This window comes from Halyomorpha halys, unplaced genomic scaffold (genome assembly GCF_000696795.3).
Source record: "Halyomorpha halys isolate HHAL.00 unplaced genomic scaffold, Hhal_1.1 Scaffold387.1, whole genome shotgun sequence".
NCBI lineage: Eukaryota > Metazoa > Arthropoda > Insecta > Hemiptera > Pentatomidae > Halyomorpha > Halyomorpha halys.
This window is the reverse complement of record NW_027108721.1, coordinates 1427680-1446606: the sequence shown is the minus strand read 5'-3', so window position 1 is coordinate 1446606 and position 18927 is coordinate 1427680. Positions and strand designations below refer to the sequence as shown.

Sequence of the window (18927 nt, the reverse complement as noted above, 5' to 3'; positions counted from 1 at the left end):
ATCCGACAACGACTAATAAAATATCGTTGCTTACAATACATTACTCAAAATACATCGATGTTTTTGAATAACTATTTCAGAAACATAAGGTCTGGTCCAACGATCCCGCGTCCTACGGCCTGTAAGAAGTGCTTTTTGAAATAAAAAATCCGACATCGACTACAAAAAACATCGATGTTTTTAAAATATCGTTCCTTACAATACATTAACCAAAATTCATCGATGTTTTTGAACATCCATTTGAATAATATAGGGTCTGGTCCAACGACCATCACGCATTCTACGGCCTGTCAGAAGTGTTGTTTTAAAGAAAGAATCCGAGATGGACTACAAAAAACGATGTTTTTTCGGTAATGTATTGTAAGCAACGATATTTTTAAAACATCGATGTTTTTTTAGTCGATTTCGGATTCTTTGTTAAAAAAAACACTTCTGACAGGGCTTAGAATGCGTGATCGTTGGAACAGACCTTATGTTTCTGAAATAGTTGTTCAAAAACATCGATGTTTTTTGGGTAATTTATTGTAACCAACGAAATTTTAGAACATCGATGTTTTTTGTAGTCGATGTCGGATTATAAGTTTCTAAAACCACTTCTTACAGGCCGTAAGGCGCGGGATCGTTGGAACAGACCTTATGTTTCTGAAATAGTAATTCAAAAACATCGATGTATTTTTAGTCGATGTCGGATTCTTAGTTCCAAAACCTACTTCTGACAGGCCGTAGAATGCGTGATCGTTGGAACAGACCTTATGTTTCTGAAATAGTTGTTAAAAAACATCGATGTTTTTTGGGTAATGTATTGTAAGCAGCTATATTTTAAAACATTGAGGTTTTTTGGATTTCATGTCCTATTGGTTGATTGAAAAAGCACTTCTGACTGGCCAGAGCATGCGTAGTCTTTAGAACTATCTTTATGTTACAGAAATGGTTTAAAAAAACATCGATATTGAAAAACATCGATGTTTTTTTGTCGATGTTTTTTAACATCGATGTTTTAGTATTGAACATCTATGTTTTAAAACATCGATATTTTTTTATCGATGTCGCACCCCTACTTTCTCTAATATTCCTCACCATCCTCCCAGATGCCTGGGATTTTCGAAACAAGAAATGTTATTAGGTTGCTACTAATGGTTAATTTCTCCACAAGACCGTATCATTTTAATAGAGATCATATCACATTTACTAGATGTATTTTTATTTAATATTATATATTAATCTTAATAATAATTAATATAAATTTGGAAGTTTCAATAAATAACTAAAAAATAGATAAAGGTGATAATAATGCCAAATATGCGCATTCCTAAGTTTAAAATGAGATAAAGGGAAATTTCAGAGGGAACTAAGCTCCTAAGGCTTGAGAAGTTGAAGCTTTCAAAATGCCGACATTATACTCGGCGAGATTTTAATCTCCAAGAATCTTAATATTCCTTTCACATATATATTTCATGAATATTCACAATGCGTCATTCATATTCTCACGGCTGGAATTTTTACAAGAAAGGGGAGATCGTTTCAACAGGGGATTACATTTTCATCCATTTTCCAACATATTTTCACTCAGTAGTACTTGTAACATAATCTCAGACAGAATAATATTTAAAAAGATATTCTTTAACTTAATCCATTAAGACTTTCTCTCATTTTATCAAAATTTACATAGTCGAGTCTACAAAACGTTTGACCCATATACAAGAAGAATTTAAAGCAGAATTGAGCAAAACATAATATATAAAAAAAAATTAAAATGAATTATATAAAATAATCAAAACGATAGAATAGTGGTTTGTATTTTGTAATAATATATCATTCCAGATTCATCAAATTTTCGGTTTTTAATAAAACAGAAAATAATATTTCTTAATAAATAATATAAAACATGTCTACAAAAACTGATATTTTTTTTGTGAAATAAACGTAATAATTAAAAAGCCAATAAATATCAAATCTTTAAAAAACATTTAATTTAATTTGTTTACTTCTTTAAATATATTTTTATAATTGTCCACCCGAATTCTTCGATAGTCTATGACGTACTGCTAATATTTATTCAAAAATGATACCTTAGTACCAAAAAAAAAGTGTGACGACAACCTCTGTCTTTTTTTTAATCAGAGGGAACTTCGAAAGATGTAAATTAAATTAAATCTAAACTTTATTTTATTGATTTCCATACGTTCTCCAACACAAATAAAGTAAGTAAGAGTGGGCAGCTCATTGGTAAGGCATTTTGCTACCAACTTCAGCGACACGGTTTCGAATTCGGCTGAAAAATAAATTTCACTGTAGCCATGATTCTGTCCTGTGGGTGTGAGAGCTCTCCGGGATCCACCCAGTCGCATAAAGCCTTTTTACCATTAATTGAGTAAAAATCTGACAGTCCAGTGTGATTCTGACCAAATCCCCTCCTTGCACAACCGTTGGTCTAGTAAAAGTAATTTCTCACAAAGTACTGCGCAGCCATAACCTTTCAAGGGTTTCAGCGATAGATTTAATTTTTTTTTTTAAATAAACTAAAAAAACATATGAAACGAACGTCGAAAGAAGTTTACTAACAGTTGATTATTTTGCTACTGTTGGAAAGTATATAATATAAAGGACCATTTTAGTTGCCTTCCTGATAGCAATAAAATTATAGGCAATAATAAAAAAAATAAAAACATTTTAACACCCTTCAAAAATGGAAATATAAAATAAAAATCCATCTGTCCGGTGCCCGAAAGAATCACAGTTGATATTATCATCCATCAAATTTCAATATTTTGTTATTTAAAGTCATAATAAATAATTAATTTATATAATGAACGATTGCTTAATCGCACCGTATCATCAGTTGTGCAGCGATGAAATAAAATAAAATTTTATAAATTTACTTTGATAAATTATTGTTTATATATATCAAGTACTTGAATTGTTTTGAAAATAATCCAAAATTCAAAATCAATATGTACAATGATTCTAGGTTGGAAAATCACTCAACAAAGATGGCTTTTTAAAAAGTAATACTAAAAAAAAACATTTATATTGTTAAGAAAACGGCACAATGAAATATTAACCCAAAACATAGCCATAATATAGATCTATTCTCGAAGTACTCACCTACAATATGGGACAATAGGCAAAAGCAATAACAAAAGTGGACCTCCAAAAAGAAAACGAGAACAAAAGAAAAATAATGGGGGGATAAGGAACAGAAAAAAAAACCCGGCAGGGTAGTATCGATTCATTTTCCACTCCATTGACTTTTCAATTAATTATAATGGCTTTATTCTTTCACTTTCGTCTGAGACCTTCGTCGAGAAAAAGTGAAAGAAAATAATATCAACGTTACATTGACAATTTATAATAAGCTCCTTTTTTGGCCTCTGCCAGTGCGCCAACCTTGCGAGTTGAGAACGCAAAATTCATATTTAGAATACTTAATATTTTAATCTCTCAACACCGGCTAGGAATATAATCCAAATGCCAAGAATATCGAACCATTTTGGTTTACTCTCTCACAGTCAAATACCATAGGATATGTTACAAAAAAAAATTTAAATCCCTTCGCTCAAGCGAATCAAAATAACGAAATTCTAAACTCGAATTAAAATTTTTGCAATTATTAAATACATTTTACAATTCACTCATAATATTTTTTGGTCATAAATATTTTTTGACACAATAGTTACCGAGATAGGGTGGTTCAATGATACACATAATTTCTTAAATTATAGCAGACAACGTTAGCCCACAACGCTCATTTTAAATCATTTTTATGTAAATCATATAAGTAAGGTACGCCTAAATTTAAAAATTTATAATAATAATAAACGTAGAACATTATTGGCCCCCTCCAGCCCTTTCACTTCGTACGTCCACCCACTTCCTCCGAGGATAAGCATTATTATACATCCAGTCTCCTTCCCAAAAGATGTAGAATCTAGTAGAGAAAACTCATATTCTTACTCCCCACAGTTTTCAGAAACAGCATTGAAAAATATAATTAACTTGGTAATAATTTCTAGGAATCCCTCTTCATTTTTAACTTGCCCCTTAATTAATTATTCACAATTTGAAAATTGACTAAACAAAAAAAAAATAATAGAAACTAACATTTCCATTACTATTTGGTACGTAGCCATTTTATGAGCTGTTTTAAACCAATTAATTTTTTTATAGTTGTAAATAATAGCACAAACTCTACATAATTTGTTAACTAATATCAATAGAGACTAACTAAGAACCACTCTTATTGAAGGGAATTAATTGCTATTATCTCCGAAGAGAACCTCCAAAATGATGAGTAAGTCATGTTCCCCATTATGTAAAAATCAAGAATGAAGTATCTAAGAACTGAAAAATAATTGCACAGAATGTACTGCGCGGGAGTATTTATCGATTCAAAAGTTTTTCTCGATGCTACCTTGAAAATTATAAATATGGACAAACGACTAACTTGAAATCCTCACACAAGACTGAAAGGATAAGAAACAGTACATCAATTGCGACTGTTACACTTACAAGACTAACGGTCCAAGCTTTCAATAGACTGATCTACAGTTCTTTAATAAGGCCTATCTGGACATACGGAGTTGATCTATGGCCAGTAAACCATTTAATCCCTTTAGTATCCAATCCTTACAATCAGAAATCCTACGTGAAATCTTCAATGCTCCTTACTTTGTGACAAATGTTTCTTATGTAGACGATCTAACCCAAACTAGATATCAATCCTACCATTCTAAACCCCTTACTCACCCAAACCCACTAGTTTCCAACCTTACTTCCTCTTCTATTCCTGAAAATCCTCTGATGGTCTTGAGACCTTCAAATGTTGACATTTATAGTGCGACCAATAGTTTGTTTCTGTACAAATATATATCATGTCAATGTAATAGAACTAATTTCACATCTATTAGATGTATTTTTTATATAATAAAGTAATAAATAAATTTTAAAAACAAGAAATAATGATTGTTAGAAATAATGGGACAGTGAAGAAATTAAAATAAAATCGATCTTCTTATTGGTATTATTTTTTTTTCCAAAATTTAGGAACTTTCTTTTGCTTTGCACTTCAAAATGCAAAGTATTTCTACTTACGTCTACTCTTACACGAAGTACGTAGACCATCCGTTCCAATATCTCCGGTAAGCATGTCAGCACCACGGTTTGTAAAAGAAATGGCAATGACATAACACACTGACTCATACACTAATCATTTAGTAAGTTAGATTATGTGGTCTAAAAGAATTTTAAAACGTATATTTCCGTTGACTATGTTTTCAACAGCCTGAAAGGAGACCCTTAGTTTACAATCGACCCATTATCTGGAGCCAATCAAATATTGACCTGACAAGGTAGTGTCGATAATTAGAGAGATTTCTCCGGAATCCGCCCCCTTCCCTTCCAATCCCTGTTAAATACTAATTTTAACCTACTAAAAGGATTATAGGGCAATCACGAGATTGGGTATGGGTCGCCTCAGCCTCAGCCAGCCTTTACTAATTCACGGGAGCAACCTCCACCGGCACGCCAAATTTATTGGTCGCGACTAGCGAGCCAAGCTTCTTAGTTGTGAATTGGTAAAAATGGTGAATCCCAGAATCGTCAAATATTAAGGGAATAACTTAAAAAAGGGTTCAACAAACCTTAGTATTTTTTAAAGTCACTTAAAGTAAGGTTAAGTGTTGTAATCGTTAAAAATTTGCGTTTCCAACTGAAATACGCGTTTCAAGGTCCTGCGTGTCAAAATTACCAGGGTATTAAATGCCATTTGTTTGTACCATTGTGAGGGTGGGTGTGTGTGAGAAAACATTCAAGTTTAAAAACAAGAAATTAATAAGAAAATACGGCAATGTTTTCCATAAAATTAACTATTGAAAAAACACTTCATAAAAGCGATTTCACATATTTTCTCCATAATTAATCTAATGATTTTTATTGAACTTGTCCTGTACAATTAAGTGATCTTCAATATCAGCTAGGTCCTATTCTCATTTGAATAGTCTGACTTAAAACCCGATATTTTTAAAAAAGTTTTCTTTAAATTACCTTTAATAATATTTATTTGATATAATTAATTAGCTCAATCTGTTAGGAGCTTTAAACATTGAAAAATATTAAAGAATTTAAACGTTAACTAAGGGAGTAAATTAGGGCATTAGTGTTAGGTAATATTATGGTTTGCAGAATGATAGTCGTAACTTTTTCAATAATCACGACAACCATAGATACTATAAAACATAGTCATAGTAGTATTTATTTTATAACTAATAAATAGTAATATAGTGAGAGGGGGTATTGCTATCCCGAATAAAAAAGTTGTCGAATTTAAGACATGAGCTGTAATTTCAATTTTAGGTAAGGTGGTAAGAGATAATGCTTGCATCACACCAGATTTTTATAATTAGAACATCAATAATTTTAATTGGAATGTAAACTCATCTTCAGCAAGTGGTCCTTATATAACCTTAAATTAATTACAGTGTGTCTTACTATATATATTCACCTCCAGGAATTTTTTTAATTTATTTCCATAGCTTACTCTCTAAGTTTACCAGTTCCCCAGAGCACGCATCAGTGAAATTTTCAGCAAAATGGGGTTTACTCTTCGAAAATTTTATGTTGAAAATTAAATATTAAGTAACTTCTTATCGATTTTTTTACTGTTTCTGGTTGGTAAGGTTTTGGAAAAATCACACTTATAGAACAGAATTTTTTTAAAAATTTATTTTCTCCTAAGATTATTTATTTCCCGTCATCATTAACAGCCACAAAAATAGGAGGCTCAAAAATGCCTGCTTCGGTAACGGCATAAATGTCCTAATTACGAAAATGGATTCCCAGGTGAAATATAATTTCAAAACGATTTTGTTGTACACATTAGTTCGATTTTACGTTGGTGCGATATAACAGACTCAAACACCAGCAAAGACTTTAAGATTTACTTTTTAAAATAAATTGATTGATTGTAAAATAAAATGTTACATTAAAATTGAAAAAAACTTCTTATAAGCTAAAAGAACTCAGCTGAAGGCTGAAGGGCTTCATGTCTTGTGGCTAAAACCTAAAGGAGTAGTGTCCTTCTTGCCCTCAGGGCTTCAAACAAATACATAAAAGAAGACTAAGTCGAGGATCTTAGAAGAATGGGATGAGAGGAATATATAATATAATAATAATTTTTGTATAATAATATTAATCAATAATATTTGAGTAGCTAAGAGGAGAGATCTTACTTTATTGGATATCTTATAAGAAGTAGGAGGAGATTTTAAGAGAGAGGAGCTTGAGTCCTATTGCATTGTAGATTCAATAATCGGAGTAACCAATGAGATCTATATAAGTAGAGGAACAAGGTGAGAAGGGAAGAGTTCGAAGGAGTTGACATAACATATGTAACATTCATTTAAAAAAGTGCGCGCATCCAGTGGAATTACTACTTAATTAGTGAGGTCAATCCTGTGCTCCATTTATGGTAAGAAAAACTATATAGTTCATAAATGAAGACCGTTTACAGTAATAGATGTGATTAATAGCTTTTGATAACTCTTCGTGTAAATCATCAAAAACCTTCAACAATTGTTGGTGGGTATTGTTGGTTTACGTCGACAGGATGTGTCGGATCGGAAAAACGCTGATAAAAAATTTTTTGAAAAGTTAATTCCCATAAGAAGATGTCATAAACATAGCGATTCTACAGCTAGGTGCTCTGAAAGAACTAGAGAAGCTTAAGAAATCAACAATGCTATCAAAAAATTCTATCACGTGTGACTGTTATGATCTAGTGAAAATCAAATTAAAATTTTAAAAAATTGTTGATGAGTGAACATGCATAGTGAACACCCAGTATTTTCATTACAAAAATTAATTATAAAAGTTAATAACTGTTGGGTGATAATTTAAACGATGTATTTATCTCAAAATTTACGATACGTAATATATATTATATTATAATATGATAAATTAAAATTCTCCCAACTTAAACTATTGATAGGAGTAAAACGAATTAGAAAAGAATAAGATATCGATCAGGCACAAACATGTTTGGTAGTTTTGAAGAAAACTTCAATCATGTACTTGAAACGCCGTTGGAGCCAAAGGTCACATATAGTCAAAGAATGTATGTCTAAAGTAGTTTTCGGTCCCGGTGCAAGTAATATATTAGGTCCCTGCTGCCTAATTGGTTAAGCCAACTGGGACCGAAAATTCTGGATTCAATCCCGTTGTTCCTTATTTTTATTTTGTACATTACGTTTCTTATGTGTTTATCAGTCCAACATACATGTTTTATTATTTTTTTTTTAAATTAGCCAATTAAAATTCCATACAACACTTGAGGGATTATAATTAATAAAAAAAAATTATATTCTACTAAAATAATTCCCCATGTCTATCAGTTCTCTTTCTTTCTTATGACCGCATTTTGATGAGGCACATTATAATTATTATTCAAATTTGTTCAATCATTCAATTATACTTAACAAATATTAGGTTGGGACAATAATCGTAATGACCTAGCTATGTTTTTTTTTACGTGCAAAATAATGTTCCCTTGAACTAATATTTAAACTTTAAATTTTTTTAATATCACTTTTGTAGCCACGTAGACATAAAATGGATGAATTAGTAAATTGGATGTTATATATCTATTTTTGTGATTCTTTTATTTATATATACATTTTTTAATTCCTCTCACGTAAAATATTGCTGGCCCACTTGTGTTTTATTCCGTATCAGTTTTGACAGTTTAAAGCTTTACACTAATATTCCTGTGACAATTTTTGTTTTACAATACAATTTTAAATTATAATATATTCAAGCCCCTAAATTTTTTTAAATGATAATGTCGTTCTCTTAACTCATATATCTGAATATTTTTCTTTTTCTACATCTTTGCATTTTAAGCAGGAACAACCAATAATTGTATTAATTGGTTCCTGCGATAAAGAGAAAAAAAAGTAAAAATGAATAAAGAATAAAAATCTTACCACGATTGTCTAAATAAATTACAAAGTTCAAAAATTAAATTTCTGTTTATTAGTTTTTGAGGGTTACACAACCCTTCTATCAAATATCATCTTACGCAAAGAATTTTATCTATTCAAGTGGCAATAAGGAAGATGAGTAGAGGAAAACAAGTCCACCCTTTGAACATAATATTAAATATTGCTCCTTATACTAAGACATGCAAAGAGCTTATCGTGCAAGATAGTTCCTCCAAGTATGTAGGTAATAATAAATTCCTGTTTAAGAGATAAACTTGAGAAATTTTCAGTCTGTTAAGAAATTAGTGAGTTCCCCGGACATGTAATCATGGATGGTTGTTGTTAACTTTTAGAAAGAGAAGTAAAGGATGGGAATTCCTATCGGATATATGATAAATCAAAACATAATAAACTATTTTTTATTCTATACCCATGAACGATTTTTTTTTAAATTATTTCTTTTTCCCTTGAGACATGACTGGTTTTGGAAACAAGGTTCCAGTTTAAGATTTCTAGTGTTCCATGATGTACATTAGCATCTTCCACTGATGGACCATTGATTAACACATCGTTGGTCGCACTACTAGAAATCTCATGGACGGTGGCTCTGGATCTGTGAGATCCTGAGATCCGTTTACCAAACGTCGGTATTTGAAAGACTGGATCTTTGGGTCTAATAAAAAAGAAATTACATTTTTTCAAATATATATGTAGACTAAAACGTAATCTTTTCAATGCCAGTATTATATTAATCTAAATAAGGCACATATTTTTATAGAAAACAGCTACTTAATCATGGTAAGTAGGATTTGATAATTAAACGTGACACAAATCAATCAAACCTAGTCAAATGAACGTTAGAAATAAAAATGTGGAGCTACGCGCGTTTCAAGCAACTTCCCCAAACCTCCATACTTGTTTTGTGTAGGTTGGAGCACTCGTGTTGATTGCTATTTTTGTGATTTTTGAAAAAATAAATGTAAAGATCTGGGAAGGCGAAAATTTTTGTTTTTCTATTGCTACAAAAATTCATATTTTAGGGTTTCTTGAGGTCCGAATAAAGAATATCAACTTTATTCCTGCAATGAATACATCAGTTTAACAAAAGATAACGAAACATATTGGTATGATGCGATTGGGAGAAATTGAGCATTCTTGGCTTTTCCGACTCGAACTACTGTTTCTATTCTTCCTCTTTTGTCATTTAGCTATCCAACAAATTCTTTAATATTTTGTGTTTACTGATTTTTTATTACTGTAAACCAAATGAGCTAGTTATTTAACTTTAATATATAAAATTAAAGGAACTTCAAAGGAAGATTTTTTGAAAATTCTTCATTTAAACCCTTTCAGACTATTACAAGGCGAATAAGACCTAACTGATATCAAATAAATTCCAACTGAACATAGACATGTCGAGTTTCATCTACTGATTTTTTTAAAAAAATCGAAAAAGAGTAAAAAATTGATTCTACAATGTGGTACTTTCGGTCAGAAGACTAAGAAGACTCTATTAAAGAAAAGATGCAGTTACATCCCTGGCGTATGCCTGCTATAAATATATAATTTCAGTTTCGTACGACGTTTTTATTAGTGAGCTTATTCACACACATCGACCATTTTGATGTTTGATTATTTGGACTTAGTGACCTCAAAACGGTCATTTCCATCGAAAAATCGAATTCAAAATTTTGCACTATCGAAATACTTTTCCTCACTATATTCCATATAAAGTGGAGTGAAAATAGTAATAAAAGAATAATATTCAAGGTTGCAATCATACTGATTTATGTGGCTTCATTTATCAGGATAAAATATATCGGGGAAGAACCATTTGGACTTATCCCAATCTAAATTTTCACAAAAACAACTAAGCAGATCTCAGAATCAACGTGATAGAGTTTCAATCACGATTTCATACTATTTTAGCTCATTTCTTAAACGTATAATTGGGACGAAAATCATAAAAAAATCTATCACGAAATGAAATCAATAAAAGCATCTAATTTTTATTTCACAGGTTTGTTAACTTAAAATAAAATAATTGATTTTAATAAAACTTATTGTAAGTACATATCAGGCTCTGAAATCGTAAGAAATATTTTTCAATAAATTTAATAATAACTGTAACTGTATAATGTTTTTTTAATTTCTGGCTTAATAGTTATGTCAGAACATTTTTTTTTTAAAAAAATCCATTAAATAAAAATTCTATTTTAAAAGAATGCTCGTTTATTTTAATTAGTTAAAAATTTGAATTAGTTATACAAGTTTAAAAATATTTGTTTCGGTTTACTGAAAGTTGGCCTATATATATTACCTTGCAACCTTGGCTAGAGTATTCAAAAACTATATTAGTTATATATAAGCTAAATAGCCATCTGAATCCAGGGTATTGCCTCAGGTTTTTTGGTTGAAATTCCTCACCCTCCTCACGAGTGAATAGTTATCTCAAAGGATGTTCCCCGGCAACAAGAAATGAGAAGATAAGAGGCATAAGAAGAGATATAAGACTTGCCATTTAAAATTACCTATAACCAACCTACTGAAGAGTAAGTTTACTTATTTTTCTTCTAACAATCTTGTTATTATCATCTTTATCATAATTTGTACCAAAAGGGTTCACTGCTTTGCCTTAAGCTGCAAGTGTTGAACTCTATATTATAGTCATTGGGTTCATTTTTTGCTAGCTCTTGAAACATTTGAGGAAAAAAAAAAGCTAAATTCCATGATTATTGTGATCAAGTAATTCTATTTTTAAATAAATTGTGTGAAGCAATTATATATAAGGAATCTATATTACATATATTGTTAAATATTATATTCTACGGAACAGAAATAACGGCTAATATCCAGCCTGAAACAGGTGGAACAGATTAGACAGATATTCGCTCGACTGAACCAGTAATCCGGCTTAAGAACTCAAGAAACATTCGTAGCCATATTTTTCATTGTTCCTTTCTCCTTATATTGCGAAATATTTTTAAATATTAAATCATTTTACGGTGACTCATAATAATATATTATTAACACGAACTCAAATTTAGTCCTTAAACTTGCACGAAATTACATCAATAATGATGAAAACGTCAACTAGTTAAAAATATATATAAACCATTTTCGATTAATTTATTTTGTATTTATAGCTAAAACATAGTATTGCTTTATTTAACAAGTCGTACAAAGTATTATTTTTTACTTTTTTTTTTTACGTATACACTAATATTTTGTTGTAATTAAAATTGAACTTGTGTTGCAATTCTATACTGTAGTAAACTAATGTGTTGTAAAATTCTTGTTTAAAATTTTTAGGTTTAACAAATGGAGATTCCATACCAGTTTTCTCTTTTCTATTTTAAACTTATATACTCGTTTCTTTTCTTAATAATGACACATCAGATAAAAATAATTAAATTGATCGTATTTCAAGGACTATATCGTAAACTGCAGTTACTTCCTCTACTGTGGTACCCTTATAAGCCGTCCCAGAGTAGGAAGGGTCACAAGGAAATCATAGAGCTTAGCTTAAAGCAGCAAAAAGCTTGGTTTTATAGAAATCAAAATGTTTGCTTTAAACATATAATTATAAGTATTGTCATATAACAAGATAAATTAATAATAAACGATACAAAAAGAAGAAAAAATAAGAAACTGATTTAATTTAACTGGTGTGAAAAATGATTTTTGATTTATTATAAATTAAATGCCTTATATCGATAAGGCCTAGAGGATTGGTATTTATAAAAAAAATAGTGAAGCTGATAATGTTAGAAAAAAAATAAAAGATTGACCAAAGTTGAGACAACGACGGAGACAAATTTTAATAAGGGTGAGAATTAGGGAAATATATCCTGGCTTGAGAATGAAGCCAAGAAATATCATCTTTAACATGTTCTAATCTTAGCGAATCTATGTATGTATATTTATCTGAGTGTGTATTCAAAATTACTTTCATTCTTTAGAAATTGTAAAATGTAAATTTCATGAACATTGTCCTAATGTTCAAGAAGCATAAGGGAAAGATCATTAGTGCTTTCTCATCAAGACTTCATTAACTTCTACCTTGTATACTCCCCCCTCCCCCCCCCCATCTGCCTGTTTGAGAGAAAGTGAGTGTGAGAGAGAAATAGAGTATGCGTGTGTGAGAAAGATAGAGTGCGTGTGTGTGTGCGAGAGAGATCGATTCCAAAGTAGCTGGATACAGCAATATGTTCAAATATATTCATTAAAAATGGTCCAGTAGTCATGGAGAAGAAGAGATTTGAAACTATTTTATTGACAATAATTTCAATCTGACGTTGTCTTGGGTAATGAAAGAGATAGTATACATGTTTTAAAAAAAACAAAAAAAAAACATATTTTCACACAATATTGTTTATATAGACTAAAAATTAGGTCATTTAGTCGTTAAATCAATAATCGATTATGCCTACATATAAATCAAAAACATCTTAATTCATATAATTTGAATAGCAATATAAATGTTTTAAAATTAAATTTTCATAAAATATTAATTTATCCATTGTGTAGGTACATAAAAATAAATAGAAAAATGACCTCAGATAATCAACAGTTGGGAATATGCATAATTTTAAATAAACCATTACAAATACTTCAATGAGTTATGTTTGAAAATAGATTGTTAACACGCTAACTAGGGTGAAGATAGAATAGGCTGAAACGATACAAAAATATAAAATATATACATAGATTTATAATAAAACTATGATAAGTTTCAGTTATTATTAAATAATTTTATATTAAAAAAGGTGGGCTCACTGTAGTTCCTAGGTTTTTTCTTACCCTTTGTGATTACTATTTAATTATAAAAAACAAACACCATAAAGTTGTTTATAATTCAAAAATATTGATATTTATAAAAGGAAAAGGTTTAATCTTTGTTCACAGTAAACGTTTAAATTAATGGACCGATATACGTGCAGTTTTTTTTCAAAATGTTCCCTTTCGCCACGGAAAGGTTTCAAGATGATATCCCCGAATTCTCGAATAGAAAAAGAGTTATGAAAAGATTTAAGCGTTTTTGGTTTGTTGCTGAGAGTATACGTTTATGTCACAGTAATTGTACCAATCGATTCATCTATTTCCGAGGAATAAGAAAAAACATTACTGGTTCTATTAAGGCATATTATATTTAGGAACAATTATAAAAACAAATGTGGCTCAGGGTAAAGTAGGTCAGCAATTTTTTTTAGAAAGAACATTCGTTTTTAATTTCGTCTCAAACGACTAAATACCATTTTTCAAAGAAAACACAAACATGCTAATAACAAATATCCACGCATATATTGGTTCAATATATGTTGCCATGTCATAATAATAAACTATATGTATATGTTTAATTTAACTAAATACAATTATATAAATCAAACTATTAATTTTGTTCATTAAATCTACATACACCTTCAAATATAACAATAGCAAACCATATTAATTTAACAAAATTGAAATAATATAAAATAAACTCAAAATGTTAGCAAATTGATCTAAAATTCAGATGTATAATAAAATAACGAAAAATATTTAATCCCACTCGTATTTATATACCATATTCACAGTCAGCTCCTCTGAATCCCAAAACTTAAGCAGTAGCTGTAACCAGAACGCTTAGGCTACACTGAAAAGCTCCTTAGGAATTTGGTTAACCAAATACTGAAGGATATATGGTCAGAGAAGTCCTTGTTTGACTGTAAAATGCCGTTGAATTAGGAAAAGGTTAAAGAAAAACCCACTAATTGAAATTTTATAAAAACTACTCATAAGCAGAGAGGTTTCCAAAAATGTTTTTAAACTATCACATTACATCTACAGTGCACGTAGTGGAGGAACGCATACTAGACCACAAACTATTAACATGAACGTTTCGGAAGTTAATTGCAAACGTCCGTCAGTACTTCTTGGTCCAGCATGAGGAAGAAGCAATCATTAACTGGAACCGAGCAGTTGGCAGCCCCACTAAGATAGAACTCACAGTAGGTGTAACAGCCGGTATCTACATTGGCAAGCTTTGTGTTGGGGATCTGGCGCCGAGCCAAGACTTTCCTACTGATTCATACTGAGAATTTCCAGCCATCTGTATCGAATCGTCTTCCGAAACTTTTGTCAGCACTGCGCTCATCTAACACAAAATAAGAACACGCATTCACTAAATAAGTTGGTTTTATTGATGCATCCGACCAGCAAATCAACTATTAATTCTTCATCGAGATTTTTTTCTTCAGCTTGGAAAGTATCCAAGGACCACGACAAGTATGAAAATTAATCGATTTAATAGTTAAAATAGATAAAAACCGAAGCAATAGTTATAGTTTGAACAGCCTTAGGCTTTACAATAATTTTACAACTTTATAACTAATCCGGCAGAATCAATAAAATAAATATGTTAAAATATTAAAATAAACCTTCCTATAAGAGCCGCCAGCCTATGAACGGCTCCTGGCCCTGACCCGTACTTTTAACTTCATTTTTCCTGGCAGCTTATTATATTCCTTCCTCCAAGATATCTCACAGTTGTTCGATGAGAAGACTACTTTGTATTTAAGCATACCTTTTTCAGTACTTAAGGGCGAACTTTAATTAAAATATAAGATAAAAATAATGTATGTATATATAGTTGACCGTAAAAATTGATATATAGGAAGATACTCAGGATTGCGGTCAAAGGAGAAACAAAAATAGTTTACAACAATTTATTTTCCTACGTTTCGCCCCACTTTGTAGGGCTTCATCAGGGCTAAAAAGATACAAAATGATACAATGATAAGAATAAAAATACAAAGATGAGATACAATGATAAGAATAAAAGTAAGTATAAATGGCAAGAGTAAAATTTGTTTATAAAAATACGTAAAATATAAAGTTAAAAAAGTACACGAGATGTACATAAAACAAAAACAATACGGGGAAGGAAAAAAAAATATAGATTAAATAAACGTCATGAAAAAATAATAGTTATAAATAAATAAGTAATAATAAAGATATAAAATCATAATAAATGAGCAAAGAACAAGTCAAGACAACCTAACTGTTCAAAGCAAACGTTTGCTTTGAACAGGTAGGTTGTCTTGACTTTTTATCGTATCTTTCAATTTTTATTCTTATCATTGTATCATTTTGTATCTTTTTAGCCCTGATGAAGCCCTAGAAAGTGGGGCGAAACGTAGGAAAATAAATAGTTGTAAACTATTTTTGTTTCTCCTTTGACCGCAACCCTGACCATCTTCCTATACAGGAAAATAAATAGTTGTAAACTATTTTTGTTTCTCCTTTGACCGCAACCCTGACCATCTTCCTATAGATAAAAATAATAATTTGATATAACTAATAATACTTGTCTTATTTTGTAGAGTATACTGTAGGGAAGCTAAGATATTTTATTTTTATATGCTTTATAGGTTATTAATTTTAATTTAATTTATTAATGAAAACAAGAAAAAAAGTATGTCTATAATAACAACAGACTCCTTTTTGAATCATTCAAAGAAAGAAATTGAAAGAAAGAATTCTAATTTAATAGAAGAAAGAGAAAGCAATGGAAACGATAGAGAAAGCTTCTAAAGGTCCTAAGACAGGAGCACCAGTTGGCATGAAGTGCTCAGTATTATTCGTTTGCTTTAAGGCACTTACCGTTTCATTTATTAAAGTTTATTTATTTTTTCTTAAGAATTCGTAAACATTTTCCTTATAAAACACTGGGCCGTTAATAGTAAACTAAATTTGTAAACAGGAAGAGAAAAAGTAATGACATTTGGAAAGCAATACTTTACTTAAATTAATTACTTTCTAGACTAAATTAATTATACAAATTTAGATAATGAAACTTTTTGAAATTATATTTTATAATTTTGGCTGATCTTTTTTTATTATATACATATATATTTTTGGTATATTGGAAAATGAATTCCATTTTCTTCTATCACGCATCTTAATCGAAAAAGCAAATATTCTGCTACTATATTCTTAAACGTAACCAAAATAATAAATTAGCTAAAAAAAGCCTATGCCAATTAAATATCATATTTTGCTTTGTTACATTTTTTTTTCTTTTTTGACATCATAATAATACAAACTTTTAGTTTTATAACAAATATGAATATAACCAATATTTATACACCTAGGGCTACTACATAGGATTCAATATATGTAGAAACTAACTAATTCTTTAACAAATGAATTTATTTCTTTATAAATATTGTTGGAAAATATATAATTTTATATAAAATATATATCATGAAGGTATTATGTTGTATACCTATGCATGTATGTATGGATTTATTAAAGTATTTCAGTTCACACAGTTGAGTTCAAAATATAATATTTTAATGTTTTTTTTATTTATTTATTAAATTTGACAAGTGTATAAAAAAAATACAATAAATAAAGGTGATAAATATTTCAGAACACATCATAATCTTCGGAAGAAACCATCCAATGGTGGTACGTTAATGATTGCTTTAAATTAGATTCTGGGGCAATCTTCTTATCTACCGCCTCGGAGGATTATCAAGGATTGTTAAGGATGAGAGATAAAAAACATAAGATTAAGTGGGTAAGAATTTTGGAATTAAAGTAGGTATATCTATTTCGGGCCAAATTTGCAACGAATGAGATGTCGAGATCTTTATGAATGAGTTTATTTGTGACGTAATAAGGAGCATTAATGATTTCATGGAGGATTTAGGTTTATAAGGATTCCATAGAGAGGAATTTGATGGTTTAGTGGAGCTCTAACGCTTAATTCCGTATGTCCAAATTAGTCTAATTATCATAGTGTATAAGAGTTTTTGATAGTAAATGGGAAATTTAGAGCGTTTGGCAATTAGGTGTAGTAATCATAATTGACGAGCAGTTTCTTGTCGTTTCAGTCTTGTGTGGGGAATCCAAGTAAGTATCTTATCTTGACAAAGTAAACATCTATATATACAAAAAAGAAAATCACACATTTTGATGCAATTTAAGTTTAAAATTTATAGGATGGATTCTCTAGGTGTTGTGAAAAATTTATTAGAATTTTTAGTAACTAAATTGCATAAAAATCATGAATTTGCGATTATTTTCCATGTAAAGGAAGAAAACGGAACTAATTTGAGGTTTCAGCTCGCCCAAAATAATTTGTTAAAACAAATTTTTGTATGTAGACATTTTAATGGATGTATGAAAAAAATCTGTTAGTTAAAAAAAATATAGTATTCGAGTTTTATAAAATTAGGAACTTATTTGAATTAAATAAAAAAATATTTATCAACACTTTCAAGTATAGTAAGGTGATCATTTTGCCTGTTACGCATGAATGGTAATTAAACTTTAAACTATTAAACAGTTGATAAATTAGTATGATGAATTTATACTACTATAATTTATACGCTCACCTTATGCGCCCCCACAGCGTGAGCGCCATCGTAGATGAAGAGGTGATCGTTGCAATCCAGGGTCAGCTCATCGAAGCGGAGCATGAACCTCTGGAGGATGGAGTGGGTCTGGAAGGTTATTATACAGTCCAAGTTACGTTCGTTCCTGGACTTGAGGACTGCACCGTCGATCTTTCTGTACAATTGCTGCAAGAAGTGGTTCTTGCACAGCGACTGCATCAGATCTGAAACACAAACAAATGATATATGCTAACTGGGTTGATAACAAAACCGAAGTGAATTGGATCTTGTCAAACATATAGAAAATAAATTTGATTCATCCACCGCAGGCAAACTAATATAAAAATATTAATTATGCGAACAAAATGAAGGAAATAAAAAAAAAATAGTGTTTTTTCTTCTTTTTTAACTAAAAATAAAGAGGTATTTTTAATGTTAATTTAATGTAGATTTACTGAGAGGTATTGCCCAACTATACTTTGGCAATTTACAATAAACAATTTTTTTTTCAAGCTACTAAATATTTATTTTCAGCAAATGCATATATACAATTGACTTAGCCTAAT

General features: G+C 30.1%; 1 protein-coding gene across 1 annotated transcript in view; it reads right to left on the bottom strand.

Moving 5' to 3' along the window:
- Positions 1–18927, bottom strand: part of loaf (lost and found) — a 398449-nt gene that overhangs the window by 66257 nt on the left and 313265 nt on the right. The window contains exon 3 of the mRNA XM_014422727.2: positions 18362–18585. Within this exon, the coding sequence (XP_014278213.1) occupies positions 18362–18585 (224 nt within the window). The remainder of the gene's footprint in view (positions 1–18361; positions 18586–18927) is intronic.